We start from the raw sequence: 17,190 nt of genomic DNA, 5'->3' as shown, positions 1-17,190 counted from the left end.
CCAGGTGAGGGGAGACATAGAAAGATAATAGGCAGCTCCATGCATCTTAGAATTCTCTATTCATTGGCTAGTGGGGTTGGAGCTGTAAAAAAACACATAAATAAAGTTGTAAATGGCAAGCATAAGCATGCTATAAAAGGAATGTATAAAAGGTGCATTGGGGCACAGAAAATAAATTATATAACTTTAATTTGATGGGGTGACTAGGAAAGGTTTTACATAAGAAAAGTGATATCTGAATTGGGTCTTGACACCCCCAAATGAGATAATGGGAGAAGCTTATCAGAGACAGAGGGAAAGTGTCAACAGGTTCGAAGAATCAAAGAGGGCACTTAGGTAGATGTGTGGCTCAAGAAGTGGTGTGTGTGTGCATGTATTTTTGTGCGTGTTCATCCACACTCACCAGTATGATGAGATAAAGTGAGGTTATGTCCCATGGCAAAGTGTAGAGACTGCAGATGGGCAGGATTTGAATCTATAAAGGATCCAAAGAGTCTCTAGCACAGGGAAGTGTCATGGAGAGACAGCAGATTCCATCCTTAAAGGATCATGGAGGCATGGTCCTTAGGGGATCACGAGAAGCCTTGTGCTTCTCTACCCATGATGATTATCCTGGGTGTGAAAACGGCCCCCTGCTCTAGCCCTGCTATGCAGAGCATTGGACAACAGCTGGCAAGGACAGCCGTGCACGTGGCCTGGACCCCACATCACCTCTCTAGATGCACTTCCTTTGCACATTTTGAAGCACAACTGCTTCCCATTAGAGCTTACAACTCCCTGGAATTCTTGAGTATTAACATTTGGCTCGGAGTTGGGTAGAACGTTTTGCAGGAAAATTGACCATAGTGGTTTGGCCAGCAAGAGACATGTCTGTCCGGGCTGGAAGAACTGCTCCTGCGACTATCTTTAGGTGACTTGTGATGAGCCTCCCCCACCCCGAGACTGAAGATCGGTGAGGTGTGACACAGAATGGCCTTCTGTCCTAGCAGGAAGAGAGGAAAGTCTGCTCCCCCCCACTCTTCTTGGTGGAGTTCTTGCTTGGAGGAGTTCCCTCCAAGCAAACTCCTTCACAGTTGGCTGGTGCCTGGGCTCAGTGGCTCAAGACTTCCACCCAGGTCCCCAAGCTTGCTGGGTGGAGCTCATCTTCTACTTCCTTTCCTGATATACCTCTGGATTCTAGGAGTCCTTTCCAACTGGACATCTCAGACCCCAGTATTCAACTACACTCCTTATCTCTCACCTCACCCCAAACCTGCTGCTCTTCAAATATGATAATTTTATACCCAGTGTACTTCTCAGACCACTGAACAACCAGCATAGCAAGGGTGCCAATCAATCAGTCATAAACATGTGGTGCAGCAGGACTGATGCATACATGCCGACCTCAGTCCTGGCTATGCCTCTGCTGAATATCTTTGTCTCCTCCCAGCACATTCAGAATAAAGTTCAACCTTTCATCAACACATGACAAGTGGTGTTGATCTGATGGACGTCTATCTTGTCAATTTCATCTTCTGTCACTCTCCTCCTTTACCCACATAAAAGCACATGTTTTAAATCAGTTCACACTGAACATTTTATTTCAAGCTATCACCCTACCACGGGGTCTTTGCATAAACTCTTCCCACTTCTTAGCAAGTCTGTCCTCTTCTTTTTAACCAGGAAACTTACATATCCTTCCAAAATCACCTAAGTTATCATTTTCTTTTGGTAGACTTTTCCCACCATCACTGACTCCATTAGATGAGGTGATTCTGTATCATCCTCTGCACAGCTCCATAAAGCCGTGTGCCACTGTGTTAAAATAAAATGTTTATTGTTCATCTCTCCCACTGAACTTTAAGCAACTTCAGGACACAGTGAGTCTTTTTTCTCTGCAGCTTTAGAGCTTAGTAAAGAGCGTGACACATAGCAGGTACTTAATATATATTTGTTACATAGATAAATCAATAAACAGTCCATGTTTCTGGCTTTTCCTGAGCACATCGCATAGATATTTACTTGCCCTGGTCACATTCTCAGAAACATGGTAAATAAGCAATTTTGAGCTCAAATGAAAATTGATGATGAGTTAGTATTATTTCCATTCTTCTCACCATTTACGTTTTCAACAATATTATCTTCTTGAGCCTCAAGACAATGAAAAAAAAAAACCACAGAAGCATTATGCCATCCTCTATTTAAGAATGGAAATATTGAATATGGGAGAAGTTAAGAGATGCTTTCAGCCTGGATTTGAATTCAGTGTCTTTGTTATTTCCCTCAAAACTCTCATTATGTTACAAAATCTGAATGCCTTAATACAAAGAATGAATTGTGATTTCTGAGTGATAGCAAAGCAATTTGAAAAGGAGTTGAAAAATAAGGGACTATCAATAATAATAACAATAATAACAACAACAATAATAATAATGTCAACTTCCCAAATCACAGCACATATAACTTTCTTGTATGCCTTGGGGCTAAATTATGGCAAAACATTTTTTTCTGAGGCTAAACTCTTTCTGCTGAGTTTTCTCTGAAATTATTCTGTTTCCAAGATCTCTTGGTGGTGGTAGGTACATCAGGAAAAGTCTCTTTGGCATGTTTTTGAACCTCAATATGCATTATTTTCTTTTCCCTTAAGATTAAAATGTCAAATCTTTAGCCTTGCCTACCTGAAATAAAGACTACATTTTCCATCCTCCCTTGCAGCTACCTGTGTTCATAGGACCACTTTCTGGATGGTGGGATTAAGCAGAAGCAGTATGCATTGTTTTGGAAATATGGAGAACATGATCTTCTATTTCTGTCCTTCTTACTGCTGACTGGGATGTAGATGCAAAGCCTGATGCTTCAGCAGCTCTCTTAGAGCAAGAGTAGAAGTAACACACGGGGGTGGGGGGTGGCTAGAAAGCCGCTGAAGCTGAGTACCTGACATCAGGCACTCGTGATACCTGCTCTGGTCTGCCTATATCTGGAATTCCACATGAAAGGTAAACAGACTTCTATCTTACAAAGGCTACTGCTGTTTTGGATTTTCCATCTCTCATAGCCAAACCTAATTCTAACTAAATACATGTGGCATCTGGACCAACATACATTTGCTTTAACATATTATCTCCATTTTATCTTCCATTTTAATCTGCCTTCCATGCTTCTTCTCATCCTTTCTGCCTGGGCCCTGTACATATCATCCTTCACACTTTCAAACTGTTTCCATCTGTCTGTAGAAGGGCCTTGCTCCATTTTCACTTGGCTTAAGCTATGCCAGCCCCCTAGAACCTCCTGCCCTGATCCCCTCTAGGAAGAGAGAGGGACTCAACCATGTGACTCCATAGAATGTTAACTGTGAGAATAACTCCATAGAATGTTCTGCCTGTGTTATGGAAAAAAAATAAGCCATTATTATTGTCTTCAGTGTGCCAAACTGTATACTTTTACATGTTATCTCGTTTCATCTTCATAATAACTCTATGATATAGATATGCTCATCTCCACTGAACTGTGGTTTAGAGAGATTTAATTACTTTCCTCCGTTCTCATAATAAGTGAAAGCCAGATTCGGGATATGAGCCACATCTATCTGAGTCTGAAATGAATGAATCGCTGCCTCCCAAGATTATGAATTTCATAGATTTTCAAATTTGTAAAGACCAGTGGCCATGTCTTATTCACTACTGTCCCCCTTCCCTTACAAGGGGATCTTCTGCAGATTCTATATCTGCAAAATGTATACTGTTCCAACAGACCAAGGATGATTACTTGGTTGTACAGCCTTTTATGTTCAATCACCCAGCAAGGGAAGACCCTGCCAACACCCTCAGAGTCTCAGTGGGGCTCATGGTTTGGGCTGAGAGGCTCAGACGCTGTAAGAGGGAGACAACAGGAAGTGATAACCCTCATATAGAGAACGACTTAAACAACCACTTAGAATTCTGGCTGAGAAGACACAAAGCAAGTCCAACTCCTACTACTTCCAGTCCACTCCAGTTTCAAGCACAGGAATGGAGAAGAGCTCGGAACAGTCTTCAGAGGATCCACAGTCATCCGGAGTATCTCCCATTCTCTCATAATGACAGCATGCATATAGCCACCTATCTATATATGTAAAATGCTGTAATGAAGAAGTAGCCACTCTGGGGACTTCCCTAGTGGTGCAGTGGTTAAGAATCCTCCTGCCAATGCAGGAGACACGGGTTCAAGCCCTGGTTCGGGAAGATCCCACATGCCACGGAGCAACTAAGCCCATGTGCCACAACTACTGACTGAGCCTGCACTCTTGAGCCTGCGAGCCACCACTACTGAGCCCGCGTGCCTAAAGCCTGTGCTCCGCAACAAGAGAAGCCACCGCAGTGAGAAGCCCACGCACTGCAACAAAGAGTAGCCCCCGCTCACTGCAACTTGAGAGAGCCCGCACGCAGCGGTGAAGACCCAACACAGCCAAAAATAAAACTAATTAATTAATTTTTTTAAAAAAAGAAGTAGCCACTCTCTATGCATAATGAAACTAGAAGAAAATCTGGATGTAGGGATGCTGACCTCGCATGGGCTGGCTTTCTGTGCCAACATTGTGTGTGTGTGATGGTAAAGCAACAACATGGCAGCTAATCCGATGGTTAGAGGCACAGAACTTGCTATGAACCTCAGGGTTATGGGATGGCTTTTCTTCCCTGCCCTGGTCCCTCCTCTTCTTCCTCTCCTTCATCCCTGTGGAAAGCGCATTCCTGGATCTGCCGGTCCAGCTCGGAGAAGCTCCCTTCCTGGTCCGAGCTGCTGTCGGTACCATAGTCAATCTCCTCCAGGCAGGGAGGCTCATCATCCAGTTCTGAAGTGATGCTGCTGTTGCTGCTACATCTGCCACGAGTTCCCAGAAGACATGGAGAAGAAAGGAAAGAGAGGGAAGGAGGGAAGGAAAAAGGGGGGAAAGGGGGAGAAGGGAAGTAGAAACAAGGAGGTGAAGAGAAAGGAGGGGGAGAATAGAAAAGAAGTTACCCAAAGAAAGGAACATTTACAATTGGTTGGAAAAGGAGGGTGGAGGTTATCTTCACTGAGTTTTAATCTCAAGAGTCCCTGTTCCTTTCAACGTGCTGCATACATAGCAACCTGTGTTCTCAACCACTACCTCGAGATGGGGGAAGAAAATCTGTAAAATCTGTGGGCTCCCTTCTTCCTTGGCCAGAAGAGTCTGCATTTCTAAGTCCACTGGAAGATTTCCAATCACAGGATAGGGACAGCCTCATATATTTAACACTGTCAGGGTCCTTTAAGCTCAAAGTGAAAAATCAGAGACGGCTGTCATTGACTGATAATGTCATGTCAGTTATGCCCAGGAAAGAGTGGGGATGGAATTCAGGTAGGTAAGAGTCCAAATCCCTAATGTTTCCCACTCTAACAGCACAGTAAGTCATATTACATAGCTCCCCTTCACCATGGTGAATGCTTTATTAATTTAAAAAATTAATCCAGGTGGACATGAATGGAGAGAGTAAGTGGGAAAACAGTACTCTTTCTACCATGTTTGTACTCCCTCATCATCTCCCCTACCTCCCTCCAGTTTATTCACAAGTGGAAGATCACAGGGGTTGACCAATGAGAGACAAAAGGGGGCAACAGGAATGAACATCAAACCTGGACCATATATTGTGAGCAGGGGAAACTTCCTCCCAAGGAACTGTATATCTTTCTCATTTGCATGAGGTGCCTTCTTTCCCGAAGACTTCCTAATCACTCCCTACTTAGGACTTAACCAATTAGGATTAGCAGCGTGCTGGGTTTCTACTCTGTGATTTATAGAAGGCAAGCACTTCATAAATCAGGCAGAGCTGTTCATCCACCTGCCTCGCCATAAACAATAAAAATGGGTAATCAGCAGCGTGGTTACGTTTAAGCTTGGGACAGGAATCAGAGGCCAGTTTCTTAATCGTCCACTAACTGTTACGAGCTGCTCCATGCTCTTCAGGCTCTCAGTACCCTAAGCTGCAGGTCTGGTGGGACATAGCATGAATAGAAAGGAAAGAGGAGAAATATGAATCGTGATTCCACAGCACCACAGCATTAAATTGTTATATTTTACAGGCTGAATGGTGGGTGATAAAGCAGTTGAATAAAGGAAGGTAAGAGCTGCCCAGTCATAACACAAGCTCAAGTCAGCAAGAACACCAAGTGCCTTTGACTCCGCTGTCACCATGGTAGGTACTGAGGTGACCATGCTGTACAATGTCAAGAGCCTGAGTTTTTTTTTTTTTTTTTTTTTTGCCATATGCCGGCCTCTCACTGCTGTGGCCTCTCCCGCCGTGGAGCACAGGCTCCGGACCCACAGACCCAGCGGCCATGGCCCACGGGCCCAGCCGCTGCGCGGCACGTGGGATCCTCCCGGACCGGGGCACGAACCCGTGCCCCCTGCATCAGCAGGCAGACTTCCAACCACTGCACCACCAGGGAAGCCCAAGAGCCTGAGTTTTAATCCTGACCAGGGGATCTTGGAATATCCCCTTCACCTCACATAATGACAATAATAATATCTCAAGAGTTGTTGTGAGGCTGTGAATACCGAATGAAAAAACACATGGATGCAATCTAGCAGAATGGACTGCAAAATAAAAGCAATCAACAAATTTTAACTCCACTTTATTGTGGATACCGAAAAAGATGGTGAAACATGGTGGGAAAAGTGAGCACGAACTGAGATAGGTTGTTTCACACCTGGGTTGCTGCAATCTCTATTGCAAAACCATCCAAATTGGCAATGCTAACAGTTTCTGTAAAACATAATTTTTACTATTCCATTTCAAATTCAGTAGCTTGAAAGAACTCGCCCTTGCTTATTAATGCAATGTGAGTATCGGTGAATGGGACATTCTTAAAGGGTCCAGTTGGCAGGAGTCCAGGAGTAAACAACAGGGTCAGTCTTCCCCTAATAAGGCCCTGCTTTCCCTTCACTGTAGAGCCTGCTCCAGTAACTCACAGATTTGGAACTTTCCTACTTACAGTCAAGTTGTCAGGCTGTTCTTGTGACCATTCAAACGTACCAGGCTAAATGTGTTTCCAAGTCTTTATTCATACAAGCAATTTCCTATATCTAAAATCATCTTCCAACTCCTCAACATCCAACCAAATAAGACAGATCAATTTTAAAAGCTCGTCTTAATTTCCACCAAATGACTGTTTTGATAACTCTCTTATTGAAATTTCTTCCCTAAATATAAATCTTCACATATTCATTTAATTTGCTTTGATCCTTAATAGTGTTTATAGTCTTATATTGTAAATAAGGCCCATGCATCTGTCTGATTCATATTTATATTATTGTATAGAACATCTAGAATGTGTGGAGAATATAGTAGAAATCAATCAATCAATCAATCAGCCAATCAATAAACTGTTCCCTGTGTAAATCACATACACCCACTGGCTTTAGCAAGGCAGCTGTAGAGTGTAGGAAGCAGGGCACCCTCTCTGGCTTCCAAAAGGCGGCAGAAAAATGTCTTGACTGTGCACGCCCGTGGGTTTCAGCAATGCAGCAGTAGAGTGTGTTGCTCGTGTGTATGTGCTGAAGTTAGGCTGGGAGTGGGAGAATGCCTGGACCACTCTCACATGCCAGCCCCAGCCAGGGAGCAGGAGAGTGTTGCAACTGCCTGTGTTCTCTGGCTGTTCTCCTGTGTTCTCTGGCTTCAGCAAGGTGGGGGATAGCGCCATGACCACTTGTCCCTGTCCATCTTAGCAAGGCAGCAGGAGGGTGATGCTTCTAAGCTTAACTGCCTGTGCTAGCAGGGTATGTGGAGAGGGCAGTAATGGCATCTGCCAGCACCTCCATCTCTGGGGTGAGTTTCAACTGACCGCTGTTCCTCCAGCACATGCTTTTAGATTAGCAAATGGGTCTCTTTCTCATATACTCTAGGCACATTTCAAGCTGCTATTTTTTCTCTGGGTCTCAGGGTGGGTAAGACCATATGTGAGCCCTTTAAAAGGGAAGGTTCAGATTCCTATAGCACTATGGGTCCCTTAGACATAAGCCCTGTTGGTTTTCTAAGCCAGACCTTTTAAGGGCTTGTGTCTCTGGTGTAGATCCCAGGTGATGTGTACATGTGGAGCACCAACCCCTCACTCCTCCTGTAGCAACACTGGACTGATGAGATCCCCTCCTTATTGTGTGTTGCCATGCTGCTGGTCAGGGAGAGCTCTTGCCAAGACTCTGTCTCAAACTTCCTTGCCCTTCTTGATGTGGTCCTTTAATCTTTTGTTGTGGTGAAGCAGGTCATCTAGTTTTCAAATCTTTTTCAGAGAGAAATGATCCATATATAGCTATAGATTTGGTGTGTCCATGAGAGGACGTGGGTTCAGAATCTTCCTATCCTGCCATGTTGGTCTCCCATTCAAAAGTTTTATATATGAATTAAACCATAATTATCATGTCAGTACATTTTAATAATTTTAAACAAATATCATTTCCTTTGTCATTCATATTTATAAATAAATGTAAAGTAAAATATAAAATTAATACATAATATACAATGTATAATATATTATTAAATTATATATTATACAGATTAATATGTTACATATTTATATGTTATGTACATTTACATATATTTTTTATAAATTAAGAAGGCTTACAATAGTTTAATTATATCTCTCACTTATTTGCCCAAATGTGTAGGAATTCTGATGAGTTAGAGAATCAAAATGCATATTCAGGGACTCCCACTTCTGGAGAGATACAGAACTATTTCTCCCTTTTCCTCTTCATAGTTCTCCCTGGATATTATATATTAAAGAAACGTAAGGAAACGTGGATGAAATATGGAGAGAAGAAGCCAGACCAGATCGGGACCTAATGGCCAATATGGTGGTATGTTCCCTGGGTTTTCTTTTGGCCTCATGTTCTCTAGTCTTGGAGCTGGAGAAGCTGACAGCCTGGAATTGCTAATAAGTGCAGACAGAAAGTCCCTAATAAGAGTTTGTTCTCTTTATCCAAATGATGAAACAAGGAGCAACCTCACAAAAAAAGACAAGTTTTAAATTATCATAGCTCTATTCCAACCAAACCCCACAGACAAAACAGCAGTCCTACCCTCATTTTGCCAACAGAAGCGTGGTGAACCTAGATTTTTACTCTCATAAGACCTAATTGTGATGTCCGAAATCCCCTTCTTTCCCTCATGCTAAGGAAGCATCAGGGAAGGCAGAATAGAGCCTGAACTTTCATCTCCAATGTACAATAATGAGGTCTCCTACCCATTGATACCAGTGGGGACCATGTAGGGAGCCTGGACTTCCAAACACAACTCTTGGTAACAAGATGACTCCTTACCAGTTTTTGTGGAGACCAATAACAAGGTACCCGTGCTGCTTCCACCCAGAGCAGTACTAGTGAAGGCCTAGCAGGAAGCTAAAACACTTACCAATGCCCAGCAGTAACAAGGAGCCCTCAGCACCATGGGTGTCAACAGAGCTCAATAGGGAGCCTAGACTTTCACCCACATGTGGCAGTAACAAGATTCCTTCTTCTCCTGTCTGAGTGGTGTCATAGAAGCCCAGTTCAAACAGAAGATTTTAATAAGACCCATATCTCATAGTATATTATCCAAAATGTTCAGATTTCAATAGATAATCACTCATTTTACCAAGAACCAAGGCAATTGATAGATGCCAACAGCAAATTCACACAGATGTTAGAATTATCTGAGAAGGATTTGAAAGCAGACACCATGTAAGTGTTCCACTGAGTAATTATGGACACACATGACAAAAATAATTGAACGTCTCAATAAAGAAATGGAAAATCTCAGCAAAAAAATAAGGAGTATAAAGAAGAATCAAAGGAAACTGTAGAAGTGAGAAATACAATAACGGAAATATAAAACTTGACAAAGAAACAGAAAGTCTCAACAAGGAAACAGAACATATAAAGAGGAGCCAAATGGAAAGTTTAGAACTAATAAATACAAAAAAAATCTAAATAAAAAATTCAATGGGTGGGCTCAACAGCAGAATGGAAGGAACATGGGAAAGAATCAGTGAACTTGAAAACAGAACAACAGAAATTATTCAGTCTGAATAACAGAGTGAAAATAGATTAAAACAATGAACAGAACATCAAGACCCTGTGGGATTATAACAAAAGATCTAATATTCATTTCAGCAGAGTCTGAAAAGAAGAGAACCTGAAAAAGTATTCAAAGAAGTAATGGCTGAAAATGCCTTAAACGTTGCAAAAGACATTAATCTACAAATACAATAAGCTGAGCAAATCCCAAATAGCTAAACCCAAGGAAACCTAACCAGACAGATAATAACAAGCTTTCTGAAAACTAAAGACAAATTAAAAATCTTGAAACTGGTGTGAGTGAAACTTTAGGGTAACAGCACTATAGTGGAAAAATAATTCTACTGGCAGCAGAGATCTCATCAAAAACAATAGGGGCCATAATAAAATAGAACACCATTCTTCAAGTTTGAAAAAAAAAGAACTAGCAACCTAATACTCTAAATCCAGAAAAAACAGCCTTCAAGAATGAAGGGAAAATAAAGACATTCTTATAGGAAGTAAAATTTTCAGAATTTGTTGCCACCAGACCTACCTTAAAAGGATGGCTAAAGGAAATCCTCTAAAAACAAATTAGCTAATAAAATAAGCAATGCTGAAATATAAGAAAGGGAGAAAGAACAACAAAAGAGTAAAAATATAGATACAGACAATAGATTTTTCTTTTCCTCTTGAATTATTAAAATTATGTTTGAGAGTTGAATCAAAAATTATACAATTGTGTGTTATGCTTCATGTAAATATTTAAGCTAATTTTATAATAAATGAGAAGGTAAATGGATGTACAGGGAGGTAAGTTTTCTATACTTCGCTTGAACTGGTAAAAATGTGACACCAGTAGATTATAATAAGTTATGTATATAAAATGCAATACCTACAACATGGAAAAATATATACATAGAGATACACTCAAGATTTTATAAAGAAATAAAAATAGAATTCTAAAACAAATCCACTAACAAGGAGACAGGAAAAACAAAACAGAGATTAAAAAAGGGAGCGAGAACAAACAATAAAATGGAAGAGTTAGCCCTAACTTATCAATAACATTAAATGTTATATAATTGTCATATATACTAATTAAAAGAAAGATGGTCAGAGTGGATTAAAAAATGTAACCCAACTGTATGCTGTTCATAATAACTCACTTAAAATATAATGAATATGGTAGATATAAACTCAAAAGATGGAAAAGATATACCACGCAAATATTAATTGAAAGAAAGCAGGAGTGTCTATATTAACAATATCAGATAAAGCAGTAATTGGAGGAAAGGTAATAACCAGGGACATAGAGGGATATGATGATAAAAATGTTAATACATCAAAAAATCATAGCACTCTTGTACACGTATGTATCAAAGAACAGAACTGCAAATTATATGAAGCAAAAACTGATAGATCTGAAAGGAGAATTAGACAAAACTATAATTATAATTCAAGGTTTCAACGCTCCTTTCTCAACAGTTGATTAAACAACTAGACAGAAAAGCAGCCAAGACACTGAAGAGTTCAACAACACCATCAACCAACAACACAGAATTGACATTTATAGAATACTCCCCATCCATTAACAGCAGAATATGTATTATTTTCCAATGCTGATAAAATATATATCAAGACAGACCATATCTTGAGCCATAAGCAAGCTTCAACAAATTTAAAATAATTGAAACAATGCAGACTGTGTTCTCTGACCAAAGGAATCAAGCTGGAGATCCAAAACATAAAGATGAAAAGAACATTTCCAAACATTTGGAAAATAGATAAAAACACTTCTAAATAATTTAGGAGCTCAAAGAAGATGTTTTAAGGGAAAGAAAAACATACATTGAACTTAATGCAAATGAGATATAACATATCAAAATTTGTGGCACACAGATAAAGCCATGGTGAGAGGAAAAGTTATAGCAATAAAATGCTTACCTTAGAAAAATCTGAAATCATAAATCTAAACTACATCTCAAGAAAGTAGAAAAATAAGAGCAAAATAATCCCAGAGGAAGTAAAAGAAAGGAAACAATAAAGGGCAGAAACCAATGTAACTGAAACAGAAAAACAACAGAGAACACCAATGAAACGAGGAGCTGACTGTTTGAAAAGATCTATACCAAGACCAACCCCTAACTATACTGAAAAAGAAAAAAAGAAGAAAGGCACTGATTACCAATATCAGGAATAAAAGAGGAACTATAGATTATAGACTCTGCAAGTATCAAAATGATAAGGTGATGCCACACACAGAAAAACTCTACACACATAAATTTGACAATTTATATGATATGGATCAATTCCTCCAAAAGCAAAAACTACCAAAATTATAGATAATTTGAATAGCCCTATAGCTAGTAAAGAAATTGAATTCATAGTTTAACACATCTTGAAAAAGAATTTTCCAGACCCAGATATTTTCACTGCAGAATTCTACGTGATTAAAGAAGAATTAACACCAATTCTATTCACTCTCCTTCAGAAAATAAAAGAGAAGGGAAGACTTTCCATTCACATTATGAGTCAAGTATTATTCTAATATTAAGGCCAGACAAAGATAGTAAAAAGGAGGATAACTACAGACTAATATCTCTCATGAATATAAATGTAACATTCATAACAAACTATTAGCAAATTGAATTCACTATTCTATAAAAAGAACTATACACCCTGACCAAGTGGAGTTAACTCCAGGAAAGTAAGATTGGTTCAATATTTAAAAAATAATCAGTGTAATCCACTATATTTACAAGCTAATGAAGAGAAATCATATGACCATATAAATTATGCAAAAAATATATTTGACAAAATTAACACCCATTAAAGATAAAACCTCTCAGATAAGATAGTAATAGAAGGAGACTTCCTCTTATATATATGAAATAAAGCAGCAGAAACAGACACCCATAAACTTGAAACCCTATGACAATCTGGAAAAGACTGTAGAATAAGTATGTTTACAATGATTAAGAAATTAGAATAAGTTCTGGATGCATAATAAAAGATAAGGTACCTTTGATAAAGAAAAGATGAATTTGAAAATTAAACCGTTTCTCTCTAAAAGTAAAAAAAAAAAAGATACAATAAACAGCTCAATGGAACAGTTAAATGGCACAAAAGACACAGCTAAATAGAGAATTAATAAACAATAAGAAATATGTCTAGAAGTAGAGAGGCAATATTCAAGAAGGTAATAGTTGAAAGGTGATAGTCTTCAAACTGAAGAAATACTCTGGCAAGCAGGAAAATTAAAAAAAAAAGTCCATAATTAGATACATCAGGGTGGACACCAATAAAAAAAGAGAAATCTTAGAGAAATTGAGAGAGAAAAGACAAATTACCCTTAAATGAATGACATTTAGATCAACAGATTTCCCACTGAACAAAAAAATAGGGGAAACTAGGTGAAGGGAACTTTCTGTGCTATCTCTGCAACATTTCTGTGAATATAAAGTTATTCCAAATTTAAAGTTAATTTTAGAATGCTTAAAAAGTAATAATAATATTAAAGCTAGTCAGAAAAAAAAAAAAAGAATGAATGTCTTAAAGATGCTAAGGGAAAATAAATCCCGAACTAGAATTATATACTAAAATAAAAACAAAAAACTTTATTTTTCTTGAATGAGGGTGAAATAAATATGTTTTCCCCCAAATGGACCATCACTGAAAGGACTACTAAAATATATACTTCAGTAAGAAAGAAACTGAACTCATAAAAAGTAACAAAATCACAATAAATGATTTTGTTAAAAAATACTAAGTATGTTGGACAATTTGGAAAATATATTCCTATAGACTGAGAGGAGTCATATATAGACAGTGAGAATAGAGTGATTTAAAATATTCTCTGACCAAGAGAATGTAGGCAGAAGTGATTTTGCCACTTTCCTCCGGAACTGCCCTAAGCAATCCTCCATGGGTTCTTTAAAAATATATACACATATGGGAATTCCCTGGCAGTCCAGTGGTTAGCACTCCAAGCTTCCACTGCAGGGGCACGGGTTCATTCCCTGGTTGGGGAACTAAGATCCCACATGTGGTGAGGTGCAGCCAAAAAAAAATACACACACACACACACACACACATATGTATCATATACATCATATTATATATCATATATAATATATAAATAAATGTATATGCCATGAAATAATGATTTTAGTGGGAAAAATAATATTAAAATGTTTTAAATCTAAGATGATAAGAGAAAGGCTGGGAGGACAAAGAAAGGAAAAGAGGTAGAGAAAGAAACGAAACAGAGAAAAAAAGAAAGAGGAAGAGATTGGGATCGACAAACATACACTACTATGTATAACATAGATAACTAATGAGAACCTACTATATAGCACAGGGAACTCTACTCAGTGCTCTGTGATGACCTAAATGGGAAGGAAATCCAAAAACGAGGGGATATATGTATACGTATAGCTGATTCACTTCACTGTACAGCAGAAACCAACACAACATTGTAAAGCAACTGTACTCCAATAAAAATATTAAAAAATAAAAAAAACTATACCCTACAATTTTATAACATAAAGTTACTAATAAAGGGTAAAAGTTAAAAAAAAAAAAAAGAAAAAGAAAAGAAAGAAGAGGGAGGAAGGAAGGAAGGAAGAAAAGGGAATGGATACAGAAGATAAACTGCTGGTGGCGGGTGTCCCTGGTCAGGGGACAGGGTTGCTATATATATCCTGCTGCTACTCAGACCATCATCTTATGTCCTTTGAACAAAATTGCTCAAGTCTAAAAAAATACAATAAGATTGTCCTTGACACTCTTGCCAATCTACCCCATCTTGAAGGCAAAGCTTACATCTCACCTCTTCTTTGAAATCTTCTGCTGAGAAGAGTAGCAAACTGCCCTCCTTCTTTTACTTGTTCAAGCACTTAGCTTGACCATTCTCTTTTACATTTTATTTATATTGTTGTCTAATATTACTGTCAGTGTTAATAAGCAATTCCATGTGTGTTGACCTTCTACTAATTGCAAGACTGCTGGTTGCACTGCCCTCATGACCAGGGCAGTGAGGAATACCTAATAGTTACCCAGCTGGCCCCATCTCATTAGCTGCTTGCTCATTCCAGGCAAGTCCACATACTCATAAAAAATGTCACCCTAATGTTAGCCCAGGAGACCAGAATAGCAAATATAGCCCTGGTGTCCAGGGAGAGCCTTCTTCTAAGGGCAGCATTCTACGTGGCAGAGGGCAGGTTCAAGTTTCTAAAACAAAGCTGCCAATGTCATTAGGAGATGCTCTCTCTGCAGCTTTTGGATTCAGCTCTCACAGGACAAAATATATATATGGTAAGGCAGAGTAACAGTATTGTCAGCAATATTATGGTATCCATGATTCTCCCTTTTGGTCTTTCTAAATTCAAGAAGAAGACATCACCATATGCAAATTAAATCAAATATAAATAAAAGGAAATAACATTATGCAGAAATCAAACTCTGCATCCATTGATAGGGTGGTCCTTAATATCCAGATGTGGAAAATGTATGGAGAAAATATCTGAAAATTGATTTCATTTCCCCCTGAATGCTTTGATATCCTGTAAAAACACATTAAAAAGTCAAAAGAAAACATATAGTCATACATATGAGTGGAGGTAAGAATACTGGTTTCAAAGACCAAGTGAGAAACAGGAATTTACCTTCTCTGAGCTTCATTGTCTTCATCTATAAAATGAGTATCTTACTAGCTTTCTTCTTGAAATGATATAAAGGAAGCAAATTTCCTAGCACAAGACCTGACACATAGTTACTCAACTGAATTTGTATTCCCCTTTCCTTTCCATGGTGTTGGAGATAAGGCACGAAAATATTTTTATTTTGGCAAGTTCATCATCTTTCATCCTCAAATACAACCCCATAAATGCAGCTTTTGAACACAGTTTCTGGGCAAAGCCAATAAGAAGATTCTACCCTTTGCAATTCTTCCAAGCCAGTCTGTACAGCAATTTGCAACTTTATGATGTGAAAAATAGAATTTCTTTGTTTTGATTTTTCATTTGTATATTTATTGAGATATGACGATCTTAATTAGTTCCGTTTTTTGTGTGTGTGTTTGTTTTCCTCATTGGTAAAGGCAGCTTTCTGTAGTGTAAAATAATTCTGCATGCTAATAGGGTGAATAAAACTTAGCCCGTGGCATTCCTTGAGGTTGATGCTGCTTAGAACGCAACTCTGTGGATTTTCTTTTCACTTGTTTTCTCTTTAAGTGCTGAGGTAATGCTTAGGACTTGGGTGAATGCCAGACCTCAAGAGGCAGCCGCCCACTGAGAAGCAATAGAACGCTCTTTAAATTCTAGACTCTCAGACTCATCCAACATGCTCTCCGCAGCCTACTTATCACCTATCTCACTCCTGAAAAAGCTGAGCCCTACCAAATGCCTCTTCGCAATGCAATGCAGCCCTGCTGCATCTTGGCTTTTATAGAAGAGAAGGAGTAAGTCTGAATTCCCAGGGGAGTATTTGGACATGTTGTTCACACCATGCTGTTCCTCTTTGACCTTTGGGAGCAAAGCTGTGTGAATGCTGTGTCCCACTGAGGAGGTACCAGCAGCCTATTAGACAACTCATAAATATCTAAAGACATACAAATTATTTCCACTATGAATATCTCACCATCATCACCCAAAACAATTAGCGTGGTTCCCTAGTGTTTCCTATTTGCCAAGTTCTTCACATCATCACAAAGTCTGTCACTGATTCAACACTTGTAAGAGGAAGGGCATAATTTATTATTTCCCTGGGTTTTTTTTTTTTTTTTTTTGTCTTGTTTTGAGTTAACTCCAGTAATGGAGCATTTCAAGTGTACAGAAAACAGCACTAGGCACTATTGGTAAAGGAAAAAAAAAAATCAATAACATTGTTAATCACCTACTATGTGTCAAGTGTTTTGCATTTGCTCTCATTTCATTTAAAACATAAAAAAACAAGTAAATCTATAGGGTGATATTATCATTCCTGTTTTACAGTTGGGAAAAGAGAGACCTTGGGCAGTTAATTTTCTCAGTATTTTAAAGTTATGCATGGCATAGAAGATGTATGATAATTAGACAAGACCAAGGGCTTCTGTATCCCAAATGAGTTGAGTGACTCAATTCATTCAACAAATATTGATGTATAAAACCTACTTTATCTGAGGAAGAACTGGAATGAAATTG

General features: G+C 38.8%; 1 protein-coding gene across 3 annotated transcripts in view; it reads right to left on the bottom strand.

Moving 5' to 3' along the window:
* Positions 1-4,507: 4,507 nt before the first annotated feature.
* AGBL1 (AGBL carboxypeptidase 1) overlaps positions 4,508-17,190 on the bottom strand; it is a 775,280-nt gene continuing 762,597 nt past the window's right edge. For 2 of the 3 annotated variants that reach the window (XM_082681485.1, XM_082681484.1), the window contains exon 23: positions 4,508-4,836. In XM_082681485.1, the coding sequence (XP_082537611.1) occupies positions 4,632-4,836 (205 nt within the window). In that variant the 3' untranslated portion in view covers positions 4,508-4,631. The remainder of the gene's footprint in view (positions 4,837-17,190) is intronic. The other variant, XM_082681486.1, reaches the window with a different exon arrangement.

The sequence above is a fragment of the Grampus griseus genome (assembly GCF_964374135.1).
Source record: "Grampus griseus genome assembly, chromosome: 2".
NCBI lineage: Eukaryota > Metazoa > Chordata > Mammalia > Artiodactyla > Delphinidae > Grampus > Grampus griseus.
Note: the sequence above shows the minus strand (reverse complement) of the source record. Positions and strands in the feature narration are given on the sequence as shown.